General features: G+C 57.7%; 7 protein-coding genes across 7 annotated transcripts; 2 read left to right on the top strand and 5 right to left on the bottom strand.

Annotated features, from left to right (window-relative positions):
* Positions 1-144: 144 nt before the first annotated feature.
* P884DRAFT_330089 (uncharacterized protein) lies at positions 145-2034 on the bottom strand. The gene is made up of 5 exons (XM_069445663.1): positions 1600-2034; positions 1325-1541; positions 1139-1230; positions 610-923; positions 145-461 (listed from the first exon to the last, which is right to left on the bottom strand). The coding sequence occupies exons 1-5, from the start codon at positions 1616-1618 to the stop codon at positions 225-227; spliced, it is 879 nt and encodes a 292-aa protein (XP_069296975.1). The 5' UTR covers positions 1619-2034; the 3' UTR covers positions 145-224.
* A 331-nt stretch (positions 2035-2365) lies between these two features.
* Positions 2366-3097, bottom strand: P884DRAFT_260275 (uncharacterized protein). The gene is made up of 2 exons (XM_069441428.1): positions 2650-3097; positions 2366-2580 (listed from the first exon to the last, which is right to left on the bottom strand). The coding sequence occupies exons 1-2, from the start codon at positions 2686-2688 to the stop codon at positions 2395-2397; spliced, it is 225 nt and encodes a 74-aa protein (XP_069296974.1). The 5' UTR covers positions 2689-3097; the 3' UTR covers positions 2366-2394.
* Positions 3098-3149: 52 nt separating this feature from the next.
* P884DRAFT_285426 (uncharacterized protein) lies at positions 3150-4959 on the top strand (the record flags this gene model as incomplete). Its single annotated transcript, XM_069443766.1, has 2 exons — positions 3150-3555; positions 3609-4959. The coding sequence occupies exons 1-2, from the start codon at positions 3401-3403 to the stop codon at positions 4957-4959; spliced, it is 1506 nt and encodes a 501-aa protein (XP_069296973.1). The 5' UTR covers positions 3150-3400.
* Positions 4960-5001: 42 nt separating this feature from the next.
* Positions 5002-5600, top strand: P884DRAFT_260273 (uncharacterized protein). Its single transcript, XM_069441427.1, has one exon. The coding sequence runs from the start codon at positions 5084-5086 to the stop codon at positions 5414-5416; it is 333 nt and encodes a 110-aa protein (XP_069296972.1). The 5' UTR covers positions 5002-5083; the 3' UTR covers positions 5417-5600.
* Positions 5601-5602: 2 nt separating this feature from the next.
* On the bottom strand, positions 5603-7145 carry P884DRAFT_330087 (polymerase/histidinol phosphatase-like protein). Its single transcript, XM_069445662.1, has 3 exons — positions 6986-7145; positions 6674-6851; positions 5603-6501 (listed from the first exon to the last, which is right to left on the bottom strand). The coding sequence occupies exons 2-3, from the start codon at positions 6833-6835 to the stop codon at positions 5686-5688; spliced, it is 978 nt and encodes a 325-aa protein (XP_069296971.1). The 5' UTR covers positions 6836-6851; positions 6986-7145; the 3' UTR covers positions 5603-5685.
* Positions 7146-7521: 376 nt separating this feature from the next.
* On the bottom strand, positions 7522-20680 carry P884DRAFT_202103 (dynein heavy chain, N-terminal region 1-domain-containing protein; the record flags this gene model as incomplete). The annotated part of the gene is made up of 3 exons (XM_069438396.1): positions 7522-7989; positions 8049-20329; positions 20389-20680. 3 exons carry the CDS (start codon positions 20678-20680, stop codon positions 7522-7524), a joined length of 13041 nt encoding a protein of 4346 aa, XP_069296970.1.
* A 4703-nt stretch (positions 20681-25383) lies between these two features.
* On the bottom strand, positions 25384-27762 carry P884DRAFT_202165 (gamma-tubulin complex component protein; the record flags this gene model as incomplete). Its single annotated transcript, XM_069438403.1, has 1 exon — positions 25384-27762. One exon carries the CDS (start codon positions 27760-27762, stop codon positions 25384-25386), a length of 2379 nt encoding a protein of 792 aa, XP_069296969.1.
* Positions 27763-27995: the final 233 nt, after the last annotated feature.

Genomic DNA, 27995 nt, shown 5'->3' with positions numbered 1-27995 from the left:
ACTTTACAAGTAGGCCCTCCCCCCCCCCCCCCCCCCCCCCCCCCCAAAAAAAAAAAATAACAACGCGACCTTTCTCTAATTAATTACCTCTATTATTCGCATCCTCAAAGTGTTGATCAGGTTAATTACCCCCCTTCCTTCCTGCACCCACCTCTTTCTTTCTTCCACTCCCACCACACTCGTCTCCCAACCAACGCCCACTCACCGCATAGCTTCCAAAGCACTTACTCGTTTAGCAGCGGCGCGCGCTCGGCGTCGGTCTGCTGGCCCCTCTCGGCGCTACCACCCCACGGGGCCTGCCTGCCCGCCCAGGCGGGGAGGGCCACGACGACGGTCAGGACGAACAGAACAGCCATGATGGTAAAGGCAAAGATCCACTGCAGCGCCACGATCTGGCGGAGGAACTGTGCGACCCCCAGCGACGCCGACAGCACGCTGAGCGCGAAGCCCATGGTGTAGTCCTACAGTTGGGAAAAGCCGGTCAGTCCAGTCATCCCGGACTCATATGGCCCCCTCCCCCCCCAAGCTACCCGCCTTATCCCTTCATCTCCTATTGCGGAGGGGTTGAAAGAGATGAAGATCAAAGAAGGAGAGTTTTAAAGGACGTACCCGGTAGAAGACGATGAAAAACAGGCCGTAGCCGAGGATGGACCACACAAAGACGTTGGCAAAGACGCGCGCGACGAGGCTGTTGTGGTGCGGCACCATGATGGCGCCGTTCCAGTAGATGGCCACGAAGGTCCAGGCCAGCGGGCCCGAGACGGCCGGCAGGTGGACGGACAGGCGCGGGTGGGCGCTGTGGCGGAAGTAGAGCGACGTCAGGTTGGCCAGGTTGAGCAGGAGCAGGACCTCGGCCCAGACGAAGTGGGAGCGCACAAAGAGCATGACGAAGGCGAAGTGGAGGAGGTTGTTGACGATGAAGTCTGCTCATCTCCGTTCCGTTTCGTTTGTGTGTTCCTTTGTCAGTCCACGTTCTCTTGATGGTTCCTTCTTCCCTTCCCTTCCCTTCCCTTCCCTTCTCTTCTCTCTCTCTCTCTCTCTCTCTCTCTTTTTTTTTTTTATTTCCGAGTCTATTCCCCTTTCTGTTTCTTCTTGTTCATTGAAACGTGAAGGGTGTAGAGCGTGAGGGGTAACGTACGACTGCCTACGGAACATGCTGCGTTGACGGATTCCGTCTTGGACGAGAAGAGCTGCGAGATATAGCCCAACTGAAGGAGGAAGAGGACGATCCTGGCACGGCTGCTGTTAGCTTTTACTTCTGATGTGACGAGGAAAGAAAGGAGAGTCCAAGCGGTGTAAATAGAGAGAGCGAGCAGCAACGAACCAGTAGATAGAAGTGATGACCGGGTTCAGAGAGAAGCCCGAGGGGTGGCGGTGGTTCTGGTGCCAGATGGTTCCGCGATGATACTTGCCATCCTGCGGCGGCTCAAGGGTGTAGTAGACGGTCACGACCACCGACAGCAGCCAGGTGATCAGAGTCAGGACCTTGTACCAGACGATCGATCTGGCGCTGTGCGACTCTCTCTTCGCAAACGGGTTCACTAACATGGCTGGTGAGCATGGCCCGGCCAGGGCTTGTTGTTCAAGCGGCGCACTCACATTGATGAAAGCGATCCATCTTGGCGGTTGGCTGGGATGATGCTTCATTCGAGGGATCCAGAAGGTGTTGGTTGCAGTCATGGCGTGACGTGGGAAACGCGGGGACTTTGCCGGTGTTATAGGACAAGCAAGGCCTGTCTCCTGCTAGCAAGAAGAGAAAATTGAACTGGCTCAAACCGATTGGCCTGCCCCAGCCAGGTACTCTCGCCGTTACGTACTTGGATGGCCTTCCGCGATGATGGCCTGCCGCAGCAAACCGAAAATCGGGGTGACTGCGTCATTGTTGCAATGCTCCCCTCCCGTTGCCCGGTTCAATAATACCTAACCTTGTTCCTGTCCACCGCATTGAACGCCCTCCATCCATTGCCAGAATCCGTAGTTCTTCATCTCATTCACATAGTTTGAGGAATCTTCATCGGCCCTTCCTTAGATCTGAAGAGGTTCTACGCAATATTTCCTCAGTCCCACTCAACATGGTGCTTCGGAGGACAAGGATCATGGAAATCTTCAAATGCTCTCCTTGGAGCAAGTGGGGCCGGGAGATTCCCAGCGAGTGCGGGGACTTGATGGGCTGAGACGTTGGCATACGTCATGCTGTGGCTTGTTCCGCCAACAGTATGGAACCAATCCGTGCCTCGACCACGAGCATGAGCCTTTTAGATTAGCCGGCCTTTTCCCCACCAAGTTCAGCTGAGTTCCTCCTTGTGTGTGCAACACGAGTTTGCCATGTTTGCCTAAGGCATACAGATTGCTCGTGCTAGCATTATGCACGCACTACATTGATAATCGCCGCCACTAGGTTCCATCATCTCTCCTGGCTGCTCCTGCCGGTCCTTCACCGATTCCTTTTGCCCTGTTTGTTCGGCAAGGCAAACAGACCCCTTGTCGGGGGTAGCAGTGGGTCTTCTGTTGCCTTTCCAGAGCGCCATTCCGCCCCCACCCCCAACAGAAGAGAATAAGCGCGTAACGAAACCCAATAATGTAATTTAACCATTTCCACTCTTCTCCCAGCATCGAAAGACGCTAACTTTGAGCTACCTTTGAGCCCAGGCATACTCGAGCTCTAAAAAGAAGGCTACCATCATGCATGCGCCTACGAGGCGTCCGGGCCGTGCTCCATCAGACAACGATGCCTCGACCCCACCAGTGCATGGTATCGTCGGTTACGACCCGCTACATATAACCAGGCCGAAAGAAGGATCAATTCTACGGTCATAAAAAGCATGCGATAACTGGTCCTAGTCAACGGGTTAAGCGTCCACTCGAAAAAGCCACAAGAATCGGCTTTCTTTAGTCGCTTTCACCATACCTCACAGTAACGAAATAACAATTGCCATCCGAACATTGTTGCTCAAACCACTGCGGGGGAAGTGCGTACATCCCCAACATGCCTGATTGGCTCACCATGCAGATGTACCTACCTCTGTTCACATATACAGTTACCTTATTCGGATTGTATGTATGTATGTTACGTACTCGAGGCGTTCTCTATGCCGCTTGGGCGCGAACCACGGAGATGCCTTCATATCCACCACCAGCAACACTGCCTCTCTTCAACCATCCATTGGGGCTGCTAAGCAATTTTTTTTTTAAACAGTACCTCAGGCACCGCATCCCGTTTCACAAGGATCCCTCCGGATATCATTTGGGCATCCTCTCCGAATGAGGTGGTAAACATGACAAACTTCGGGAATGGTACCCGCCGTATTGTTGCACCCAGGGTTTCCCGATTGTTTCACAGGCAACGCTCCTAATATCGATCGGGCACACACACTCTCTCCAGGTTGCGAAGGAAGCAAACATGACGAAATTCCGGAATGGCACCCGCAGAAGTGCACCCAGGCTTCCCGACAAAGAGTGGGAGAGGATGAAGCAGGTGATCATGGACAAGTACAGGATCTTGCCGCTCGAGGCGGTCGTAAAGTACATGAAGAAGGAACACAACTTCTCTGCAACGTGAGGCTGTTTCACGACGCTGCATGATGCCGTCAAACTGACTGGTCGTCCAGGAGAAGGCAGTACATCCATAGGCTCAATCGGTGGGGGGTACGCAAGTACAAACCGACCCATTCTGGACCCGTCCCCCGGAGCAGTCCTGCCACCAGCGGCTCGGATGCCCCGCCCCCTGTCGACATCGATGAGCTGTGCGTGGTACGAATCCGGCCCTCGTCCGACTATCCGGACCTCACGGCGAATGCTGGCTGGCCCAAGAGAGGCCAACGAGGGCCCCCGAGGGATTCGCTTCTCTGGCTGGCGGACATGCTGTCGCTCCTAGGAGACTTCCGCAATGTCGGCCGCATAGTCATGGAGCAGTGGAAAACGGACCCGAGGAGGTACGGCGGGGACGCGTGGCTCAGTACGACCCGAGCCAAGATGGAGCCCAAAGTTGCGCGGATGCTAGCGAGGTCCGGCGACAGGCAGCTGGGTCCGAGCCAGGACTCGTGGGAGAGATTGTCCTGGGAGTTTCGCCACGCTTATACATATTGCACCGCCGGGGGCGAGGAGACGCACGGGGAAGAACAGCTAGCGATCGCTCTCGACCGCGTAATCTTCCAAGACGGTCGGGGGGGCGACCGGCTCAAACAGCTCGACCGGCGCGTGTCCGGTCTCGACACACCGGCGTACGTCCTCCTCCGCTCGGCCCTGGCGCGCTACAACTCGGTCCATCCGGACGACAAGAAGTTCGACCTGGACAACATCATGCAGCAGTTCGTGGCCCAGCACCTGCCGACCACTACTCGCTCCGGCCCCGACATCACCTGCCTCTCGTCGTGCCTGCGATGGTGCATCTCGCAGCTGGAAAAGAACGACGCGGGCGTGCCCCCGCAGGTCCCCCGACCGCCGGGCACGCGCCGCCGGCGCTCCGCCATCCGCCCCGGCGCCGACGACTTCTTCACCACTCTCTGCACCTTCTGGCATCATCTGTCGCAGGAGAGCGGCGGCATCCTCCCCTGCCGCCGGGGAGACGGGGCGCGGGCCCCGGCCTGGGCCCTCGACGCAGAGGACCAGCTCGGCATCCAGGCGCCGTATCTCCTGGGCATCGTGGTCTGCATGATCACGGCCGCCGACCTGCAGGAGACGTGCGGGGAGGCGGCGCGCCGCCCGGTCCTGGAGCGGGCGCTGGCCGGCGCCAAGGCGCTCGACCGCCTGCTGGTGGACCGCGGCCGGTCCGGCGAGGACGCCCTGCTGGAGGCCTTCCTGCGGCAGGCCTGCGCCGTGGGCTGGCCGCTGACGGAGCTGCACGACCGGGACCTCAGGTTCCGCGTGCGCGACGTCCGGGTGGACGCGGACTCGACGGCGCCGTACCGCCGGTATATTGCCGAATCGCTCAGAGTCAGCGACCTGCCCCCGCCGACCTAAGAGAGTGTTTTTTATTTTCATGTTATATTTATTTATTTATTCATTTATTTATTTATTTATTTATTTATTTTATTTTTTTTTTACAAAAAAGAACTGAAGTTTTGGGAGGGCTTTGCGAGAAGAGATGATGGGGTCAGCTCATCACTTCAAGGGGGCGTTTTCGGTCATCTTCCTTGCCATGCCTTGCCTTTGTTCTCATCCGTCATCCCTTACTCTTCGTTTACATCGGTCATGGAGGCAACCCTTTTTTTCCTACGTTTGGGAAGACGGAGGGCGGGTTCACGAAGGTATGACAATGCAATGCGTGACACGACACGACACGCCACGGCGAAACGCACGACGGAAACAGAACCCAGTTTGTAATTGGGATTTTGGTACAGGACGAGGAGACTGGATAACAGACAACCCCATTCCTTCTCGTCCTGCTATTCCAATTTCATTCTTCATATCATCCTGAATTGATGTACGGGGATTTTGTATCCGAGAAAAATGCTTCTGTTAAGAGCTGAGCCGGGATCCCTCAGACGGCTTACCCTAGGGAATCAGAAACGTGAATATCATCCAGGCCGTGCTCTCGGTTCAGAACAGTCCTCAGAAACGAGAGAGGGGATGGTACCAAATCACGTCGCGGAAACCCACGAGTCTCCTGAACCCACGGGAAGCACACTTAGGCCCCCTAGCTGATACATACACACATACATACATACATACATACTATATCTTTATTTACTCGAGATTCATGCTGGCTCTGAACTCGTCGATAGACACGCTCCTCTCGACCAGCTCGGCCTCGTCCTCGTCCCCGCCTCCCCCTCCTTCTTCGGCGGCCGGGGCGCGCCGCCGCTCGAGCGTCCACACCTCCTTCACGCCCAGGCTCTCGAGGTAGTCGAGTCCCCTGCGGTAGTTGGTCGCGACCTGGGCGATGCCGTGGCTGTCGTCGGCAAAGGTGAAGCGGCCGCCCATGCGCACCCACTCCTCGGCGATCTCGCGCTGCGGGTACGGCTCGGCCAGGCCCTTGCGCAGCGCGCTCGTGTTGCACTCGAGCCAGCCGCCGTACCGGCGGACGCACTCGAGGTTGCGCACCACCCGCGCCCAGATGTCCTCCTCCTCCTCCTCCTTCTCCTCCTCCCACCGGCGCAACGACCGGCCCGGCGCGGAGCTAAACAGGCGCACCAGGTCAAAGTGCCCGACCACGCGGGGGCGCACCGCCTCGAGCATGGCGAGCTGCTCGTCAAAGTAGGCGGCGAAGAGGGCGCGCTCGGTGCCGCCGCAGGCGCGGACCGCGTCGGCGTAGGCGGCCGCGTCCAGGTCGATGGGCACGCCGCGCGCGTGGTGGATCGAGCCGACGAAGTAGTCGACGGCCGGGTCGGCGGCCAGCGAGCGGATCAGGGGCCCGTAGGCCGGCCGGATCCACTCGCCCTCGAAGCCGATCAGGATGTGGATCTGGTTGGCGTACTTTTGCCGCAGCCGGCGCGCCTCGGCCACGTAGGCCTCGTGTCGCGGCGCGAGCGAGGCCAGCGTCTCTTCGGGAGAGGGGTCGAGCTGGATCGTTAGTCGTTGGGAGGAGGAGAAAAAAAAGGGGGCCTAAGTAGAAGAAGGAGAAGAAAAAGAAAAAAAAGGAGGGGGGAGGGAGGTGTCGTTTGTCGGAATCAGAATGAGGGAAAGAAGGGGGAAGAAAGGGGTAATGTGAATGTATAGAGTTGAATGTACTTACCTCTTCGGGATACAGGTCGGACAGTTCAGTGCGCGGCATGTGTTCGGTGAGGCCGATGGTCTTGTATCCGACCTTGATAGCGTGCAGGATAATGTCCTCGAGCTGGTCTTTGGCGTGGCCAGGGCAGAACTGGCCGGAGTGGGAGTGCATTGTGAAGGCCATCGTGAGAGGATGGGTGCTAGGCGAGCGCTGTCAGGGCCGGAGGGTTCTGAGTGTGCAAACCCCCAACCCCCCCCCCCCCCCCCCCCAAAAAAAAAAGAAAGTGAAGAAAAAAAAGGTGAAAAAAAAAAGAAAAAGAAGAGGACTACTTACACAGATCACGTATAGATTTCCACACGGAACACAAGAGACCCAGGGCGCTTTCAGTGCTTTCTGGTGCTCAACGGATACAGAGTGAGGATGAACATGAATACGGGCGGCGGGTTTGAGCCGAGTGAGTCGTCGGCTCAAGCGTGGATCCCCAGATCAAAACGGCGACTTCGGTAGGGTCCACTCACACACCCGAAATCCTGGCTGTGAGAAGGACAACTTTAGTGGGGATCAACTCGGCGCTGGGAGTACATCCGTAGTTATTATTCAAAGCCGATCCGAGTGTCTCACACCTTTCGGTATCGTGATATCGATTAATCACTTACTTTTACTGCCAAGCTCTCATGCATGTCTAGTATTTGTAGTTATTCGAGTACCCACGAATCCAGAGCCAAATCCAGAGCCAACAACCTCCTCTCAATTACCGACTTCTCTATCAAAATGTGTATAACCCAAGCAGAAAGAAAAGAAGCTCTCTAATCACCTCTCTCAACAGGAATGACACACAATCTCTTCATGAATTACCCACCCAAGGCTAATTAGGCCTCCGCCATCAATGCCTCCCCCTCATCAAGCAGATCAGTCACCTTCTTCACGTTGCCAATCAGACTCTTCCCCAGCCCGACAAGCAACAACTTCTCCGCGTTCGCCGGAAGGCCCAGATACGTGGGCGGCTCGCGCTCCGGCAGCCTCTGGATCCACCCCATAAACTCCTGCAGCGACGTGCCCGAGGGCACCACCAGCTCGGCGGGAGCCTCGCCACCCTCCTGCTCGGCCGTGTTCGCCGCGACAAGCTTGTGCCCAATCTCGAACGCCGCCGGTGTAAGGAAGGTCTCCACAAGCTTGCTTAGCTCCCGGAAGTCGGCGTCGTCGTCGATCTTGCCGCCGTAGGTTTCCGTGATCAGGTAGCGAATCATGTCCCAAGGGATGTTGGCGGGCGCGATGTTGGTGCGGTTCTGCGCCGCGGCATCGATCCACGTGTCGATCACGAAGGCGGAGCATTCATACTGGCCGTCTTGTTAGCCATCAGAGTTGGGGTAATCTTGACTAAGTGGGTCAGACTTACATCGGCATCATTGAACTCCCAGAACCCCTTCCATCCCAGGTTCGGCGCATACCGCAGCCTCTCCTGCACGACAGCGTGCAGGAACGAGAGCAGCAGATACAGCCTGGTCCGCTCCACGGGGCTTCTGACCGACCTCGTCGACAGCGACGACATCGAGTCCTTCATGTTGGCGCGCACGCCCGCCGGCTGCTCGTACATCAGCACGCGGCTCGCCCTCAGCAGGTTGACCGGAATCTTGGGCGACGACTCCATCGAGAGGAACAGTCGGAAGTCCTTGTTCGGATTCAGCGACTCCATGCGCTTCTCGAGGCTCTGCAGCCACGTCGGAGCGAGGTGGACGTTCTTGACCAGCACCCACGAGCCCGTCTGCGCGGCGTTGGCAATCGCCTTGTCTGCGCTGGCCACGCCCTCGTTCGAGCCCATGGCGATGTTGGTGCAGCGGACGCGCATGCGCTCGACCAGGGACTCGACCTTGTACGAGGCGTCGAAGCCCGGGCTCGAGACGAGCGCGATCGGCCGCGTGGCCGACACCTGGTCGACCGTCTGCTTGAGATCCTCGACGATGTCGAAGAGGTCGGAGCCGAACACGAGCGTGACGAAACGCTCTGCGACGGGGACGAACCGATCAAGGCGGAAGAGCTTGACCAGGAGGAGCGAGAGGAGAGCCTGGTCCGCCGGCGCGGTGCTGTCGTCCCAGACCTTGGGCACGAAGTTCTCGGCGAGCTCCTCGGTAAAGAATCTGTCCCAGTCCGCCTCCGAAACGCCGTCCAGTCTCTCCTTGAGCGCCGAGATCCGCTTGGCACGCGCAAACACCTCCTCCTTGGCCGCGGTGTCCGTCGACACGTCCTTGCCCTCGATCCGCTCATCCAGGATCACGTCGAGCAGCCCCTTGTCCATCTTGTACGGCGATGCCTGGGCAAGCAGCATAGCCAGGGTGATGCGATCCTTCTGCAGCAGACCCAGCGCCGTGCGCTTGAACGTGTTCACAAACAAGTCCTTGACGATGATGTCGCGACGCACCGTGTGGTTTGTCTCGCCGGCCAGGTGCGGGTTGCCATGTAGGACCGAGTGGAAGATGTCGAGGAAGTATTGCAGCGAGAACTGGTAGAAGTGGTTGAGGTAGTGAAGCTGCTCGAGCACGGCAAAGACCGCGCTGCACGACCGCGCAATCACATTGTACTGCAGCGTGATCTCCTCGACCTCGGCCATGACACCTTCCGTGTTGCTCATCTTGGTCGAGATCTCGGCCGCTTCCGTCTTGAGCGTCTCCAGCGTCTCGATCACATTGTCGTCGTCGAGGATGTTGCCGCGCGATTCGTTGAGCGCCTGGAGGAGACGCTTCTCGAGCTGCCGGAGGTGCACCTTGAACTCGCCCTGCAGCTTGATGAGATTCGAGCGGCGCTCGTCCACATCCGGCCGCTCCGACTTGAGCACCTCGGCCAGGGACTGCGTCTGCAAGCTGCTCTGCGTGACGGTGAAGTTGACAAAGGTCGTGCGACTGCAGATATCGGGCGCGAACGTGGCCGAAGGGTCGCGCGTGGACAGATAGAGCCTGAAGGACGGCGAAAAATCGATCTGCTGCTTGCCGAGCTGGATGAGGACACGGCCGCCCGTCTTCTGGTACTCCTTGTTGAGCACGTGGTTGAGTACGGGATCGAGGTGCTCCGCGTCCTGGATGAGGATGGGATTGCCGAAGCGGAGTGAGCTCTCGAGTTGCTTGGTAAACGAGTCGTCCAGGAAGCTTGTGACGGTGAGCCGGCGATCTCTGCACTCCCTCTGCAGGAACTCGGTAACGCGCCCCGATGGGTCGATGATGAGCGGGTACCGGTTGAAGCGCTTCAGGATGATGGCGTTCTCCGTGCAGAGATCGTCCACCGGGAGAGTGTTTTCCTGCCAGCCGAGCCGCTCATCGGCAGTGGAGAGGTACTCGGTCACCGGGTTGGGCTGCTTGAACTGGATGCCCGAGAGGTGCAGCTGGTGAAGCCAGTCTTCCATCATCGACTTCCTGAACGTCTGGTCGTACAGACCGCTGTAGGCGAGGAACGCGGCCGCAACCAGCACATCGCCCACCAGCGTGCTGATCTGCGTCTCGAACGACTTGCTGCCCTCCTCCCACCGGGTCCGCTCCGACGACAGGCTATCCAACAGTTTGACACTGCGGTCGACCTTGAACTGGACCCGCGACATCTCGGCCTTGATCGCCTGCGTCTCGCTGATAAGGGATGCGTACTCGGTCTTGTACGTGGCAATGCTGGCCTCGAGGTTCTGGATCGTCTCCTCGACGGCCTTGGCCTCTGCCTTGGTCTGCAGAGCCTGTTCTTCGAGCAGCTTCACCTCTTCCCTCAGAGGGCCGACGCGGTCTAGGATCTCGGCGTAGTTGACTTGCGCTTCGACCCACTGGACGAGCGGGCCGCAGGCCTTGCTGGCACGGTTGACCTTCTCAAAGGTGAACTCCGGATTCGCCAGGAACTCGTTGCGCATCTTGAGCCGCAGCGCCCGGGTCATTTGCTTCTCGTTGTCGAAGTTGATGATGCTGGCAATAAAGTCATCGCGGCGGACCACGGCCTGGATCGACTTCCAGTCGCTGACTTTGTGACCGATGAGCGTGCAGACCGAGTCCAAGGCAAGTCGGACGCCCTGTGGGGGGGCGCTCATGGACCGGACCTCGGTGAGATGCTGCCGCTTGATGTTGCTGACGGATGCCTTTGCCTCCTCGACAGCGGGCTCGGCGCGGGCGAGATCCCTGAGCACGACCTCCTTGCGCGACGCCACCTCCGCTTCCTGCTTCTCCAGCGCCGCTTGGATCTCGAGCGACGTAGCCTTGCGCTGTTCGGCCTCGCGCTGGTCCGCAACCATGCGCTGCAGCTTTTCGTTGGCCTCGTCGTTCTTCTGCTCGAGCTGCTTCTGTTTCTCGGCGAGGCTGGCGCGGAGATCGCGGACCTTGTCGACTGTGTCGCGGAGCTTCTCGAGACCGACGTTGAGATGGCGTTGCTGCTCCTCCAGATCCTCGCGCTTCTCGTTGTATAGCTTGACGTACTGCGCGACAAAGTCGAGGAAGTGGCGCGGTGTGAGGTAGGTAACCTTGCCCTGCTGTTTGTGCAGCTTCGCGTTGAAGCGTTGCAGCGAGTAGTGAATGTAAACCATGGAATTGACGACGGCCTCCCGGTGCGATGGAGGCAGGCTGAGGCCGCGGTAAGCCACCGGGATGGTGTCGGGCGCAACCCAGTTCGGGCGGTCCAAGTCGACCGAATGGGTGAGCTCGTGGCCGACCTGGAACAGCGCCTGGTCCGACCAGTCGCCAAACCAGTTAAGCACGCAACGGTTGAAGAGCGCAGGCGACGTGGCCGCCTTGGATGACAAGCCGTCCTCGGGCGGGTTCATGGTGAAGACAACGTGCAGGTTCTTGACAATCTGCCCCGTGAACCACTTGTACAACTCCTCCTGCGAATCCAGCAGCAGACCTTGGCGCTGAGCCCCTTCTTTGCAGGCGGTCATGAGTGCCGCCAGGTCATCGCCTTCGAACAGACCGGGAACCTCCGCGTTGGCCAGCAGCGTGTTCATGCGCTCCAAGAAGCCGGAGTCGAGGACGTTGGATTCATCCATGATGAAGCAGATCTTCTCGCCTTTGCAACCGCACCGGCGGAGCACCTCCCTCAGGTCCTCGTCAAAGTCCTCGGCTGAATACTTGCCATGAACCTTGATCTGGAACACCTTGAGACCATTCATCCAGGCCACAAAGCGCGAGAGTGTTGTCTTGCCACTGCCACTGACGCCAATCAGAATCAGATGGCCCTGGGGCTGCCTGAAAACACGATCAATGCGCAGCACATGCTCCAGAACGTCATTGAACAGGATGAGCGGCACGTCGACCTCCTCCTCGCAGAAGGTCTTAAGGCGGGCCTTGACGAAGTCGCGCAGCTGCTCGCGGTCAACCGGCATGTAGTGCTTCGACAGCCAGTTAGAGAAGAGAATCGGCCCGCCGAGCGCTTTCTGCTCGTCAATGGTTGGGAAGTACTCCATAGCGATGCGATGCACGGCTTCGTCGGTCCACTTGCGCTCCTCCTCTGCCACGAGACGGTCTTGGAACAGACGGAGGGCCTCGTGCGCCCAGATACGAATGAGCCCTTCGACCGAGAGCGTCTCGAGGGGCTTGATAGCTTCGTATATGCCACGCACCCACCTGGTGAGCTCACGAGGACTGTAGACGTAGTGCGGCTGGATCTTGGGCGTGAAGCGCTGCTGCGACTCGAGGTAGAAGCGGACCATGGCCTGGGTGAGGGGCTCGGCGTAGCCGCGTAGTGACGGGATAATCTTGAGCACGGCCGAGTTGAAGGTGCCGTAGATTTGCATGAGCGACTGCTCGCCGGGATAGTCGACCATGATGAGCGGCGCATGCCGGAGGAAGCGGGCGCCCATGGGCGTACGGCCGGCATCAGTGGGCGGATTGCAGGCACCGACAAACTGAATCCTGTCGAGCGTGACCCAGGACTTGTCCGATGTTCTCCAGAAGCCGTTGTGCTCGACAAGCTGGCGGAGGAAGGAGATGGCGCGCTGTGTGCCGTACTTGTCGGGGGCGGGCAGATTGATCTCGTCGCAGAAGATGACCAGCCAGCGGCCGATCTGTGTGGGCGACAGCATGACGCCGTTGAGCGTCTTCTTGTATTCGCAGTACTGCTCGAAGGTCTTGATAAGGAGGTCGGGCGTGGTGGCGCTGGAGAAGTTGAGGCCGACCACTTCCATGTTGGGCAACTTGCGGAGGGCGCTGAACAGGGTCATGGTCTTGCCGGAACCAGGAGGGCCGCAGAGGAGCAGCGGCTTGTGCTCGGCAAGCCACGAGTACAAGACATCCTCATGGCGGACTGTATCCAGAGTCGGAATGACCACATCAGTCTGCGTAACCGAGTGCGTGTTGACCTCGATCGTCGGCACTTGACTCTGCCAGGGCGTCCATTCACCCCCCGGCAGGGCGACATCGAAGTCGATGAGAGAGCTGTTGCCGTCCAGTGGTGGCGAGCCGAAGCTAGCCAAGCCCGCGACCTTGTCACCAAACACCTTGCGATCTGCCAGGGGGCAGTCTCCGGTCAAAGCCCACACCATGGCGAGGAGTAACTTCTTCGAAATGTACGCCTCGACCTGCTCCGGGTCGAGCGGGAAGTCCGAGTGTTGCGCATTGTACTCGATGATGTTGCGAACGGCCTTGTTAAGCAGCGAGAACAGGGTGTTCAGAACACGAGCGACCGTGAACTCCATGATGTGGTTGAAAGACTCCGCCTGCTGCAAAGCCAAAATGATGAAGTTGTCCGTGGTGAGATACGCATGTAGAAGGTCAGCAACCTGTCCCTGAACCTCCAGAGCCTTGGCTGAGCTCTGGCCCGTCGCAACAGCGTCCTCATCCAGGTCCTCAAAGGCCACCGAGCGAAGGGTCTCGAGATAGTTGGTAACCATCATATCGGGCGTGACAGTATCCTCGCTAAACCAGACCATACCGCAGCGACTGACGGTGGCAAGAGTGGCGTACTTGAGATTCTCCACTTCGAACATGATGCGAACATTCGGCGGAAGGTTGAGACGCTCGCCGTTGGGGAGGGTGAGCAGCTTGTTGTCGTCGAGCACGCTGTTGAGGTTCTCAACCCATTCGGGATCGACGTCGCCATCGAATACGATCCAGTGGCGCTTGGTGTCCTCGCCGCGGAGGTTGTCGACGATCTTGCGGAGGATGCTTGTGAAGAGACCGTCGGTCCACTCCCTTGTCGTCGAGTCCAGGTTGCCGTACAGCGCCTCCTTGGACATGACCTTGCTATCGATGACATGGGACACGCCCTCGACATTCTCAACCTGCTGCAGCGCATCCAGTAGCAACCTCCAGGCGGCCGACTTTCCGGAACCGGAATTGCCGACCATCATGACACCATGATGGATCTTCTGGATCTGGTACAACTGGAGGACCTTGGTCATCCAGAGCTCACTGACAACCAGATGCCTCTCGGCCGCCAAGCGGCGAATCGCCTCCTCCAGCTTAGCCAGGTTGGCAGGCACGTATTTGACACCGGGGAAGCAGACTTCTTCGATGCCCATCATGATCTCGACATCGGACTTAATCAGCTTGGGCGCGATGGTCTCACGGATGCTCTGGACGATAATCTCAGGCTCTACAACCTCCTCGGCACCCAGGTTGCCGCCGCTGTTGGTGAGGCGGGCACGCTTTAGGCCGCCAGAGCTGACCAGGACACTCTTGAGGGCACGCAGACCAAAGTCATAATGTGCCTGCTTCGAGAGTTTGACAGAACATTGATCGAAGAAGGGCACCGTCTGCTTGGAAAGCTGCTTCGCCTGGTTGAAACCTTGCGAGTAGAGCATGACCTCGGCAATGAGCTCCTTGTCGGGCTTGGACATGGCGACACTGCGGAACAGCTTCTTCAAGTTATCCGGCAAGTTCGAACGGCCAGCATAGCCGGGGTTCATTGTGATGAAGATGCCCGTGTTGGCATTGACGCGGAGCTGGCGGCCAACGAGCTCGATCTGGGCGTTTTCGTCTTCTGCGCCGTGTTTCAGGCCGAGCTGGATATTCTGAATCTGCTGAGAGACGGCAGAAAGGATTCTCTCCTCCAGACGGTTGAACTCGTCGAAACAACCCCAGGCGCCGACTTGGCAAATACCGAGGAAGATGCGGCCCATGGCTTGGAAGTCAAACGTGTCATCGCAGCAAAAGACCAACGTGAAGCGACCGAGCTGAACACCGAGGGCCTTGACTGACTCTGTCTTGCCGGTACCGGCCGGACCGTATGGTGAGCCACCCAGACGCTGGCACAGTGCTTGAGTGAGGGTAAGGAAGCAGCGGTCGGTGAGCGGCGTCCGGACCAGCCTGTCAGGCACTCCCAGATACTCGAAGCCGTAGCTCAGTTTGGCATTGGCCATCTTGATGTGGAGGCGCTGCAAGAAGTCGCCCTCGGGCGTATAGACGTAGCGCATTTGGAGAAGCCAGAGGTAATGGGTATTGGAGCGAGCATTGGCCTTGATGAGCTTCTCAATGACGTCCCGCTGGTGCACGCACTCGGTGATGAGCTGCTCGCACGTCTTCCGCATCAGCACCTCGAGGTCGCCCAGCACTGTGTCCGCGAGCAGGCGGAGAAGCTGCACCTCGCGATCGAACAGGGTCTGCAGCGTTGTGCCCCCTTCGGCCAAGGATTGGTCAACCGAAGTGGTCCAGACGACCTGGGTAGCCAAGACGACGATTTGGCTGGGGTAGGCTTCCATGAACTTCCGAAGAGCTTCACGGTCGATAACCCCGCTGGCAAATATTGGGCTGAACTCGTCGATAGCCTCGGCCAGGAGCTCGGCAAGAGTCGCCTTCATGCCGTTCTCCAGCAAAGCTAGCCAATCGTTGATCCTCGGCGTCTTGACAAGGCTGATCTCCTTCTTGAGGCGGACGACCTCGCCCTCCTTCGAAGTAAAGCCTGTGATGACGGATTCCTCATCCATCACCAAGCCAGTAAGACCAGCGAACATCTTCTTGAAATGCTTGGCAATGCGCATGGTGTCGTTGCTATTGCCGATCATTTCAAGCAAGTCCTCGTCGCCGACGAAATAGAAACGCGGGAACGACACGCGCTCCTTCTCGAGGTACTCGCCGAGAGCCTTCTGGATCTTGTTGAGCAGCTCAGCAAGGCGCTCGAGTGACTTCTGCACGTTAGGGATGTTGAGCACGTCCAGAACGTTGGGTTGCTTGTAAACTTTCTTCATGACAGCCGTGAACTCGCTATTGATGTTTTGGAAGCGGGAAGACTCGATGGGAAGCAGATGCTTGATGTCCGCGTTACCGGTGAACACACCCTCGAGGTACACCCATTGGCGCTGGACGTCAATCCATACGTCAAAGAGAACATGGACGCGGTTGAGCTTGTCCTCCCAAGAAGACGCCTCCTCTTCAAACTCCTTATAGTAGGGTGAATGCCTCATGGCCTGCAGGGAGTTGAGATTCTCGCTGCACTTGGCGAAAAGTTCGTCCCAGCCGCGGATGAGGCGGCACTTGTTTTGGTAGTTGACAAGCTCTAGGGTGTACCCGGTCCATGTTTCGCGCACTTGCTTGAGGAACTCCTCGAGGGCCATCTCTCCCTGGGCCTGGGTAATGATATCCTTGACGATGACCTCGGTGGCAACCAGGTTGAGGTCCCAGACATCACCAAGCGTCATCGACACGGGAGAGTATCGCTTGCCAGGCTTGATCTGCTTGTAGATCTTGGTCCAGTGCCTGTCGCGAACAGCCTCCGACTTGAGCTCGGTGAGTATGGGATTGACTTTCATGAGCTGCCGCAAAACGTTCTGGACATGCTCAAAGGCGGCATACTGGCGCATCCTGCTGGGCATTTCCTTGGTCATTTTGATGAGATTGTCAATCGACGACCGGATCTTTCTCGGCTGGACACTGGTCCATAGGGTTTCGCGAAGCTCGTTCAGATTATTCCAAATGGTCGAGAGCGAGGCCCACACCGACTTGAAATCCTGAACCTCCTCCAGAATGATGCCGAGGGAAGTTTCGGGTGTTGCCTGCAGATCAAGAGCTTCCTTGGCTTTAGCGACCATGGCCGACTCTTCCTGGAGTTTCGTAATCTTGGTCTCGAAGTCGCTGAGGGTGGCAGAAGCGACATCAGGGGGAATGGTGCCGGAGACAGGCTTCTCTTCATTCCAGAGATGCGCAATCTCGTTGATCTTGTCGAGGATGACCTTGTCCTCGGCAATGATCTTGGCGCGAAGTGCGTCCGTCTGGTCCTGGACGATCTTGGCCTTGCGCGCGAGGGCTTCGTTGAGAGCATCCCAAGCGCCCTCGACGTGTTCCACGTGGAGCCAGTCGTTGGGGAACTGGTACCGCTGCCTGACAAGCGTCGATTCTCCTTGCCTAAACGTCTCGACTTCAGGCGCCCAAAGCTTCACCTGGCGCTTGCAGGTCTGGACGGTAGTGATGAACTGCACAGCCTGGGCGGTGGAGTTGGCCTCGATCGCCTGGCCCTCGATATCCCTGCGGGCTTTCTCGACTTCCGCATGGACTTCTCGCATGCGCGTGCCCAGGCGGCTGGCGAATTTGATGAGGATGTCGTGCTGCCATTGGTCATACTTGGCATTGACCTTGGTCTGGACCTGATCGTAGTCTATGGTGATGTGACCAAAAGAGCGGCTAACCTCGGTAGTGTCGAAGGTTTGCCGCGTCTTTCTGATCTCCTGAAGAAGTTGCAACCACCTAGACAGCTGGTCGCCGAGAACATCATAGACATGCTCCGATTGCAGGTCCCAGAGCGACTGGAACTGGAGCCACTTGTCCACATAGGCACTAATCTCGCTGATCTTCTTCTCGACCGACGTCTGGACTCGGAGGAGAGCCGGGGTACATTCGCCGGGCAGGTCACTGAAGCGCGGTTCATCATACACGGTCGTGCTGATAGACATCTGGTACCGCGTGGCCTTGATCTTCTTCAGGTTGCAGACGACACCGATCCACTCCTGGAGCTGCGAAAACCAGCTAGCTCTGGCGAACTCGAGTGGCGGGTCCAGGTAGATCACTTGATTGCGCATCGTGATTTCGTGAACCAGCTTCTTGATCACGGGCACATCCGCCTTTGCACCGTCAGTGGTCTGAAGAGGCCTCCGGCGGTCGCCCGACCTCTCGAGGTGCTCGTCCTCAAAAGCCTCGATCCAGGCTTGAATGGCGTGCTGCAGACGAGCAAGCAGGATAGCTTTGATCTGGCGGTTCATGCGCTCTACCCAGTAGCCGAGGTTGACATATTGCTCCAGATTGAGCTGGTCAACCGCACTCTGGATCGTTTCCAGCCGGGACTCGAACTCGGAAACCTCGTAGGGGCACTTTTCTAACTCGGCCATCGCCTTTTGCACTGTGGCGTGGATGTTGGCCAAGGTGATGGTCTTTGACTGAAGCAACGACACAGCGGCGGCAAACTCGCGGACGAACATGACGTGCTTGCTCTCTCCGCCCTTGAAATTGTCAAGGCCGCCGTTTGCTGTGTAGTTCTTGAAGTGCACCTCATATGTGTTTACGAACGACTCCCACTTCAGAGGGATGCCCTTGGCGATCAAGGTGTAAACCTCGTCACGGTGGCCGCTGAGAAGAACGGCGACCTCGGACATGTCGGCAATCTGGCGGTTGGTTTGCGCAAATGTTCTTACGCTCTCCATCAGGCTCACAGCGTACGGATAAACACGCTTCGCCTCCTTCGCGACGTTGTTGATGGAGTGAGGGACAGGGAAGTTGAGCCACACCAGGTTACGTGTCTCCTTGAACAGCGCAATCACCTGGGCGTCGAAGTTGACAGCAAGTTCCAGCGTGTTTCCGGCAGACCGGATGCGGTTGATGTTGAAGAGAAGACCGGAGATTGAGATCTGCTTCCTCTGCACATCGTGAAGCCACGCCTCGAAGATGGGCCGCGTGTCGAGTTTCTTGCGGAACAGGTCGCTCTCGCTTTGCAACCTCTGACCCTCGGCATGGAAGGCCCAGTCAGCGCCCAGCACGTCTTCGACCTTCTTCATGTACCCGTCGAGCTGCCGCTCGATTTGACGCGCCCAGATGATGGCGCCGGAAACCGGGGGAAGATCGTGCAGCTGAGCCATGGCATGTGCCTCGGAATGGCCGTACTGCTGCTTGAAGCGCTCGTGAAGTGCGGTGATGGCTTGCTTGACGTTGTCAATCAGCTGAGTCTGGTACTCGGCGATGGCGCCGCGAATCTTGGGCCGCACGAACAGCGCATTGAACTTGGAAAAGACGCGGAACATTTCATTGGCGTTCTTTGCCGTGGCCAGCCGGTCGCGGAGTCGGGCAATGATGGAGTTCTCCACGCGCGAGGTCCGCTCGTTGTAGATATTCTCGGCGCGAGCCCACTTCGCAGTACCTTCGGGGGTGACATCGAGAAGATCGACATCCTTCAGGCCCTCCCAAGCCTGTCTGACCTCCTCGACAGCGTCGACATCGCCGATCTCCTCGACGACAGCGGTGCCGTTGGCACCGGACCCGTCGGAGATGCCATTCACGGTCGCCTTGGGCCCGAGAACATTGACAATCGTCCGCTGCAACTGCTCGTGGTTGTCACGGAAGTTACTGACGTACTTCAACCGCGCCTGCAGCTCGGCGTGCCTGGGAACGATCTTGATGGGAATGAACCTCTCGTTGCGGCGGCGAGTGACCTCACGTGCTACATTGGTGAACTCCTTGATATTCTCGTCCCAGATCCGAAAGATGTCGTCGGCTTGCTTCATCACGCGGCGGAACTCCTGATAGTCAAGCTTGACCAGTTCAGTACCGGGGAGCAAGCGGTGCAGAACCTCGTCCAAGTCACCAGAGATGGTTTCCACAAGCGGAAGCGCGCGGCGGATGGGGTAAGGGCAAATCCTCAGCTTCTTGTTCAGATGGGTGAAGATCTGCCCGATCGAGTCCTTGACCTTGACCAAAGTGGTGGCCGAGAGTAGCTCGTCCAGGGGAAAGTCGCGCATGAGTTGGTTGTACTTTTGCACCTTCTCCATCGCCTCCTTCAGGCCAGTATCGGCAGTAAAACTAACGGTGGCCTGGAAACGCTTGGCGTGCTTCAAGATCTCAAGAGTCAGCATAACACCCTCGCTCCTGAGCTGGTTCTCGATCCCTTCGAGTGCCGACTCCATCGAGAGCCAGAAATTGATCTCTTGTGTTGCCGTGCCGGTAGTCGGGTCTCTCGTCATCTTCGTGATGACCTGAATCGACTTTATCCAGTTGTTGACCGTGGCTTGGAGGTTGTTGAGGAAGGTGCTGTCTTGCAGAACGGAGGGCGGAATAAGATCGAGGGTAGGCTTTGTGCCCCTGGCAACCGCCTCATCGAGTGCTGTCTGCACTATGGGGTGGAACGGAAGGGACACTTCGGGAATCTCAACATTCTGTTGGAGGTGGAGGAGGGCGAGCTCAAGCTCGGTCCACCGCTTCTTGGTGACGGGAATGCCGGTCTTAGCATCCACGTCAGCCCGGCCTCTCCCGCCACTAAGCGTCTGCTGGCTCTTCGTGCTCGCGTCGAAGTATGGCGCCAGGCCGTTATGGAGATAGAGCTGAAGGATCTCGAAGGGCGAGGCGGTGGGACCTTGCTCTCCGCTGTTTGCCGACAGGTATGCCGGGCCGGGCAAGTTGAGCATCTGAATCTGCGACGTTATCGGGACGTTGGGATCCAGGGGCTGGGGTCGCTTGAGCAGAACGAGGTAGGCCACCGTCGTCGAGGATGAGGAGAAGTCGGAGGATATCGTGTAGGCATGCGATGGCGCCTCTAGAGCCCTGTTAGACCTACGTCGTAATGGGGGATCTTTCTTTCGGCAGCAACCATACCCTCGGCCTCACCATCATCCACTGTGCCCGTCGGCACCAAGTCCTTCTGGACATAGAGGGCGACCTGGGTGTCCACAGCAAACCGCGTGCACCGCTGCAACGTATCGGCGTAGCGAGCCTTGGACAGCAAACTGCCGGGAGCCTCAAGCTCCTTCCGGGTCGCACCGAGGGCGGCTTCGAGGAGGGCGGCAAGATGGTCGACGACACGGACGGGGTCGACGGCAGCGAAGGGCGTCGCTGCAACGCTGTTTCCTCCCGGACTCGTGGCCGGGGGGGAGGTAATCGCTTCCATGGCGCGAGAAATCGGTCAAGGAGAGCGAATGGTATCGGTTCGTCAAGTCGATATCACGGCTCGGTCGGTGTCATGTCGCTTTCGGCGACGTACCGGCAAAGAAGTAGCAGAGCGCAGCTGAGGCGTCGCCGGTGATGTCGCAGGGGGGGAAAGTATTACGGCGCAGCAAAAAAAAAAGTACAGGTCGGAAAAAGAAGAAGCGCAAGTAGACAATCTAATGGGTATCTTGGGTATCGCCGGGAGTACCCCCCGCAAGACGAGATCGAACGGGATGTGATGATTTCTGGAATGAAGGTTCAACTTCGATTGCTCCCAGAACGGGAAATTGGTGTTTCCTGACCACGTCTGGGACCTGACGCGACTGCCGCATCCCTGTCGCGGAGCAACATGCATCAGGGCCCTCCCTTCCGCACAGGTCAGCCTGTGATTGGCTCACAATACAACCCCTGTTGCTGTCCAATCAAGTGCGGTGCAGCATTTAAGGTGAGATTTCACATTTGAACGAATCCACCATCACCGGGTCCCTAACCCTCATTCAATAGTGGCCTGCACGACAAGATAGGTCTGGCGTGTGTTGACACGACCCACGACAGTGGCTAGTGTCATCTTATACTGGGCCCAAGACCGTTACAGAGATTTTGCCATCGAGGACGACTTGGACTGAGACAATGTGGTACCCTCTGTGCAGAATGGATGTTTGTATGTACCCTGTACGTACAGACATACCTAGAACTGGTGCGTGCCTTACATGGTAGTACACCCAGGCTTGGTAGTGCCTTGCATGGGGAGCTTTGGTGGGGGGTGTGATTCACGGGTGCAACACGACGCGGGGGTGAACATAACTACACCTCCTCCAGGATAAATAATCCTAGTGCGATACATGCCCCATAACTAACGCAAATCAGAAAAGTGGCCAAGAAGTCTAGATACAACCAACCCAATACAAATTTCTATAATATAAAAGTATTAATACCTAGTCTTTCCCCCCTGGTTTTTAATTACCTTTGTAAGCTGTCGGGGTATTGAGTGTGCTAGGCACTGGAGACACTTAGGGGGTACTGCCTCCCACGCCTCCAGAACAGCCAGTCAAAGCCCTATAAGATATAGCGATTGAACATCGTAGCGATGTTCAAGCTAATCCTTCATCCAGTGCTATACATTCTTAATAGGGCTCAAATCTAGGCTTCGAGCTAGCCACTGTAGGACCTGGATTCCTATACTCGAATACTGGCTAAACTCGGCTCCTAACCTAGGGATTTTATCTGTAAGTACCTTTGTATAGAAAATTATTAGGAGAGTGATATGGTGTGATGATTGTGTAAGTGGCTTGTAAAAAAGTGAAGAAAAGTGGGGCATGTATCGCACTAGGATTATTTATCCTGGAGGAGGTGTACTTGACGAGTCAGAGGTTCCACACCACCAACAAACCACCCCATTTCCGTACTTTGGACAGAGCGAGGTAGACAAAGTATTCCATAGTGCGTATACGACCACTTGATGCTAAGCTCATGCAGAATCACTCATAAGTTTCATCCTCAAAACACTCCCTATTCCCCTTGAATCACCAAACCGCCAAACGCCCATGCTTCTCTCAGAAAGGGAAAAACAATGGAAAAGAAAGAGACCCAACCTCGCGGCCATAACCACGCCCATTACCACTTAGCGATCTCTGACCATCGCATTCCCAAGGTCACCGCGCCGATACCAGGGACACAATCCCCGCCTCCTCAAGAGGCTGTAGAGCCTCCCGCACGGTTGTCTTCCTTGTTTGACAGGCTGACTATGACCCGCTGGTTGCATATGTCGATAAACTGCTCAAACTTTTCAATCATTTTATCCTTCTCCCGGAGCTTCGCCTTGAGTTCCTCAATCTCTTTCTCGCTGTCCTTCTTCACCTTCTCGAGCTCTTCTCGCGTGTTTGCAAGTTCCCGGCGAAGGTCGGCTCGGATACGCTCCTCGGCTGTCGGGTGGGGCTTGCTATAGATGGCTGGACGGTTCTCCGCCAACCCTGAGGCGACCTTCTGAGGATTGCGGTTGATGGCAGCTCTTGCATTGTAGATGTCACGAGGAAGGAGAGGCACATGAGGATTCTCCTGCTGCAGAATCTCCAGAGTTTGGCTGACCCCCACGCCTAGAAGCCCCTCGTCAGTTCAGAAACCACGGAAAGGCAGGCCATGCTTACACGTACCATCTTCCTTCAACTTTTTAACCGCTGCAACCATTTTGCTGTCGAGCTTCCTCGCTGCCGGATGCAGGAGCGGGCTCTCACTAGGGCCGTGATTGTGTTTCTTGTGACTCTCGTGGGGCCGATACCGGACTGTCCACTGTGTCCTCTGCTCGATGGCAAAAAAGCCGAACGGGCAGTCACACTTGCGGGATGTGGTCTTGCGCTTGCGCAACTCAGGGCTGACACGATTTGGGGGTTTACCAGCACGATCACAGACGAACAACACCTTTCTCAAGCCCGGGACAGTCTTCTTAGACCGGCCGATGACCACAGCATACCCCACAGAAGTGCAATAGCTCAGCACAAACTTGTGAACAGCCTCCAGGGTCGGAAAGCTGCCACCTTCGGGGGGAGGAGTCATCATACCGCCCATTGGTTGGCGGGGAACAAACGGCGAGCTTTCGATCAACTTAGGCTCCAGGGCCGTCTCCGTTTCGGCAGACTCGTCATGGCTCGCACCTTCCGCGTCCTCTTCCTGATGGTTCTCCTGCACGGGCTCGGCAGAGTCGCTGTGGCGAGCAGCCGGCTGTTGTTGAACCGGCTGCACTTGGGAGACTGATTGAACCTGCTGCACTTGCTGCGCCTGTGGCAATTTCTGAACTTGTTGCACTTGCTGAACCTGCTGCACCTGTTGGACCTGCTGGACCTGCTGGACCTGTTGGACTGGTTGGACCTGCTGGACCTGTGACATTGGCTGTTGTGCCGGAGGGAGCGTAGGCTGCGACGAGGGACGAGGCGTTGATTGCTGTGAAAGGATCGACCCGTCATTATGCTGAACTGAGTGGACCGAGTGGCTGATGGACTGCTGTGACATGGACGGCTGACCCATAGACGGCTGGCCCATAGACTGCTGGCCCATAGACTGATGGCTCATGGACTGCTGGCTCATGGACTGCTGGCTCATGGACTGGGTCATGGACGGGGCCATGGGAGGCTGGCTCAGAGGCTGCTGAAGCTGCTGTCCCAGAGACTGCTGGCCCAAAGATTGCTGTCCCATAGAAGGCTGGCTTAGCTGCTGTGGATTCATGGGTTGTGGGTTCAAATTCTGTGGTGTCATCGACTGAGGCGCCAATGACTGCTGAGGCATGGACTGCTGTCCCATGGGTTGAGAGTTCAGGGACTGGTGGAGGTAGCTGATCGAAGATGTTTGTTGTTGCATCTGCCGAGGTGGGGGAGCCCGCTGCCGCGGCCCGGGAAGCTGTGGAGGAGCCTGGGGCGGCGGTGGTCGGGAGGCATTCTGGAGACTGGCGACGTTGGGAATTTGGGAGGGAGAAGGCGTGAAGAGATGGTGAGGATATTGGCTGGTCGGGTGTTGCTGGTGTTGATGCTGGTAGGCGTGCGGCGGGTACGGAGATGCATGTTGCGGGAGGGACGGGGATGGCTTGTTGGTCGGGTTGTGCTGTTGCGGCGGCGGGAACGACCGTCTCAGACCAAACGACAACCCCGGATGGTTATTTGCACTCGACATCGCGACGACAATAAAAAAGAAAAGTGTGAACTTGAGCGAGCGCGTGCAAATCCACTAGGTCAATCCAAGGGGGTTTGGTCTGGGGTCTCGACCCTTCCGTCACCCAAGATCGCGGGCGGGCGTGTACCGAGCGAGGAGGTGTGCGTGGCTGGAGATGGAGAAAGAAGGGAGGTAAGGGGGGGAGGGTGTCGAAAAAGCAGCTGGGCGGGCAAAAGCAGAAGAGGTGGGAGGGCTGGCACTGTCAGAAGTTATCGTGCATGAAATATTTTGCACTGTGAGGGTATCTATTCGTATTACGCAGCCAATCAGAATAATGACACGCCATCACTTCTCCACATCTCTGAGAACCCACCACACACCATCGAGCTGATCCGACCCGAAGGCAGCTGCGCCTTCCACGCCTCAAAATCAAGTGCGAAGAGCACCAACATTAGATTCTATTGTTGGAACATTGACCAACACCAGGTGATATTAGAAAAAGACTGACAAATACAACCCGAAGATAACACTGTTTGTGTGAGATATTATTTCTAGCTTGCGGCAAGGTACAGTTTGTCATGGAAAACAGTAGTGCTAGTTAGAGGGGTGGATGTGCTGTTTTTACGGAAAACACACCTCGGGGTGCGCGACAGTGTTTATCGACACCCCCGGCTTCCTACTATGTACACTAGAAAGGTCGGGTTGCAACGATCTCCGCGAAGCATCCCTACCCCGTTGAGATGGGCATTCACCAGAAACCAAGAGCCACACGGTTAACTTGAAAGTTACAAGACGGATGCTTTGAGAAAAAAAAAAAAAAAAAAGAGGGGAAAAAAAGGGAACAAAGCAAAGAACTAGACTCAGATTTGCACAGCAGACAAGGGGTATAACGATCACAACAATACTACCAAGGTCTCTAGCGTCAGTAAAAAAGTACGAATACCGAGCTCTCCCTTTGAAAAGGCACGATGAAACAAGTCAAGCCAGCAACACACGTCCTAGAGAAGTGTAGAGGTCCACGACCCCTACTCAGAGACCCCCGTCATCCACTGCCCCCTCATCCCCTCCCCTTCCGAACCAGCGGCCAAAGTCCAGCTTCATGAGCAACCGATCTACCCCCCCGACCCGCCTCGGCACGTACTCGCCGCGTTCCCTCATCGCCGAGTCGCCCTCGCCTTGGCCCTCGTCAGCGCCGCCCGCAAACTCCCCACCACCACCACCCTGCAGAGCTGCGCTGCCCTCTAGCCGCCGCAGTTCCGCGATCAGCCCTTCGATGCCCTTCTTCACCCTCTCCTCCACGCTGCGGATTTCGCCCTGCACGTCCCGCTCTTCGCGCTCGAGATCGACGAAGGCGTCAACGACGCCGGCGTCCGCCTCGAGGTCGGCCGCCGTCCAAACAGAGTGGAGGCGATGGACGAGGGCGACCAGGTGGTCTATTTGAACGAGGAGCTCATAGAGCGGGTCTGTGAAGGACTGCTGTGTGAGCAGCAGACGGTGTACGAGGGCGCGGAGGTATAGGCGGTGGGCAGTCGCGAGAGTCTGGGGATCGTGGTGAAGGGAGGCTTTGCTTGTTGTCTGTGACGCTGGATTGGGCCCTTCAAGCCATATGTCTTCTTCTTCGTCTTCGTCGTCTTTGCCGTCTGCGTCGGTCATGTCAATGTCGTCTTTGGGCGAAGCAGGTATTGGGGTCTGTTTGCGCCCACTGTTGTCGTCGTCATGCCTGTGGTCGTCTTCGCCTGTTGTCAACCACCGGTGGAAGCCGTCCGACAGCCCTGCGACAACTTCTGCCTGGAGATAGCCTTCGATCTCGCCGAGGAAGAAGATGGCTGCGCTAGCAGTAGCCCAGGAGTTGCGCAGGATGCTGGACCGTGTCGCATATCTCTGACGTAGGAGGTGCACCCTCTCCCTCCCTCCCCGAGTGCTTCCGTAGGGTGGCCCTGGTGGCGCCGGGTGATGGCGCCTAAGTGATGTGATCTTCCATAGATCAGTCAAGCGAATGTGAGCTCTTCGGAGAGACAGGAGGTACGAGTTGATCGCGGTGTACGTTTGCACGTCAGAGTGGCTGAGGAAGAGGTCGAGAGGGGACGGGATCTGCATAGACAAGACAACCGGAACAGAGAACAGGAGGTTCCGGAATGGTGTAGGCGCTACGAGCGGCAGCCCACCTTCGGCGGAAACGGGCGTCGCGGGCGTTGTGGCTCTCGACTTGGCTATTGATAACCGCAGGAGACCGCGAGCCAGCTCCAGACCCTCATCTTCCTCGGCATGCTCGCCTTGCATCGAACCCATGGCGGCCCAGGTCTTTGCCAGGACAGCGGCCACCTCCCCTTCCTTCACCGTGACGTTGCTCAGCCCATCCCGTCTCTCGTACGCGAGGTTCTCGGCCCGCTTCCACCGGCTCCTTATCTTCTCGTCCGCCTGCTGGGTCAGCGCCATGGCAAATTCGCCGCGGCGAAGCAGAAAGAAGTCTCGTAGCAGCTGCAGTGTCTCGAGAACCTTGCTCAGGGGTAACAAGCGCTGTAGCGTTGTCCTGGACAGGAAATGCCTGATGTCTGCGATCGTCCTCGCAAACGTAGCCGAGTCGATCGGGTGCCGCAGCGCCGATAGCCTCGTAAGCTGGGTCGAGAGATGGTCAGTGCCCCTCAAGCGGTGGTCGTCGACGCTCTTGGCCCGGATCTGGTTCAGCGACTTTCCGATGAAGAGCATCGAGGCGGCGGTGGCGGGCGTGACGAACCCGGGCAACAGCGCCGACTCGCACGCAAACTCCTCTCCGCCCTCCTCCCCCTCCGCCACTTTTTTCGCCACGAAGAAGTCCCGCTCGCCAAACTCGGGCAGGCGCCCATACAGGACCCAAGCGGCGACCTGCTTGACCCAGGCCGCCTCGGCGACGCCCACCAGGCTCCGCGCCGCCTCCTCTATGTCCCGGAATCCGGTCTGCAGCTCCCCGCGCAGGAAATCCATCGCCCTCGCCCCGGTACAGCCTTCGTCGCGGACGACGCCGACGACGCGCGCGAGCCACTCCAGCCTCCTCTCCCACCCGGCAAACTCGGCCACCACCGCCGTCAGCGGCACGATGTCGTACGCCCCGACGAGCGCGGCGTCCTTGCGCAGCAGCGTCCGCTCCACCTCGAGCACCTTGCGCCGGAACGCGGCCAGGTGGAGGCCGTCGACGGCGGAGGCCACCGCGCGGCAGATGACGGAGGGGTGGGTGGCGCTGACGTGGGCGGTGGCGGTGAGAAGCCGGATGTGCAGGTCGCTGAGGCGGGCGAGGGTGGAGAGGAGGGCGCGCTCGGGCGGGGAGATCACGGCATCGCTGGAGAGGGGGTCGTCGGGGTCTGGCGGGGAGGCAGCGGAACGGAGGAGAGGAGAAGGATGCCCGGCGAGGGAGAGGAGGATTTCATGGAGCATAGCTGAGGCGGCCGAGGGGTTATCAATCCAGGAGAATGGTATTGGTCAGTCCTGGACGGGGTGATGCGGGTTGGCGGCGGCGTTTCGCCGCTTGTCGGGCGCGAGCGGCTCGCTTCTGGGCTCGGCGCTGGTTGATTGCCTGTAAGCAGAGGATGAGGGTTCCGAGGAGCTCAAATCGACAGCACATAAGACGCACTAGGAGGGGCGGTGAGGGCTTTGAGGCCAATGTTGGG

This window comes from Thermothelomyces heterothallicus, assembly GCF_042370625.1.
Source record: "Thermothelomyces heterothallicus CBS 202.75 unplaced genomic scaffold P884_scaffold_13, whole genome shotgun sequence".
Lineage (NCBI taxonomy): Eukaryota > Fungi > Ascomycota > Sordariomycetes > Sordariales > Chaetomiaceae > Thermothelomyces > Thermothelomyces heterothallicus.
Note: the sequence above shows the minus strand (reverse complement) of the source record. Positions and strands in the feature narration are given on the sequence as shown.

Excerpts from the sequence above, each read along its gene's own strand:
- P884DRAFT_260275 (XM_069441428.1), bottom strand. The coding sequence starts at position 2,688 with ATGCATGATGGTAGCCTTCTTTTTAGAGCTCGAGTATGC. Across the intron at positions 2,581-2,649 it reads TTTTTAGAGCTCGAGTATGC|ATTATTGGGTTTCGTTACGC; the intron begins CTGGGCTCAAAG and ends TGGTTAAATTAC.
- P884DRAFT_330087 (XM_069445662.1), bottom strand. The coding sequence starts at position 6,835 with ATGGCCTTCACAATGCACTCCCACTCCGGCCAGTTCTGCCCTGGCCAC. Across the intron at positions 6,502-6,673 it reads CCGACCTGTATCCCGAAGAG|CTCGACCCCTCTCCCGAAGA; the intron begins GTAAGTACATTC and ends CTAACGATCCAG.
- P884DRAFT_330089 (XM_069445663.1), bottom strand. Across the intron at positions 1,231-1,324 it reads GTCATCACTTCTATCTACTG|GATCGTCCTCTTCCTCCTTC; the intron begins GTTCGTTGCTGC and ends CAGCCGTGCCAG. Across the intron at positions 462-609 it reads TTTTCATCGTCTTCTACCGG|GACTACACCATGGGCTTCGC; the intron begins GTACGTCCTTTA and ends TCCCAACTGTAG.
- P884DRAFT_260273 (XM_069441427.1), top strand. The coding sequence starts at position 5,084 with ATGATGGGGTCAGCTCATCACTTCAAGGGGGCGTTTTCGGTCATCTTC.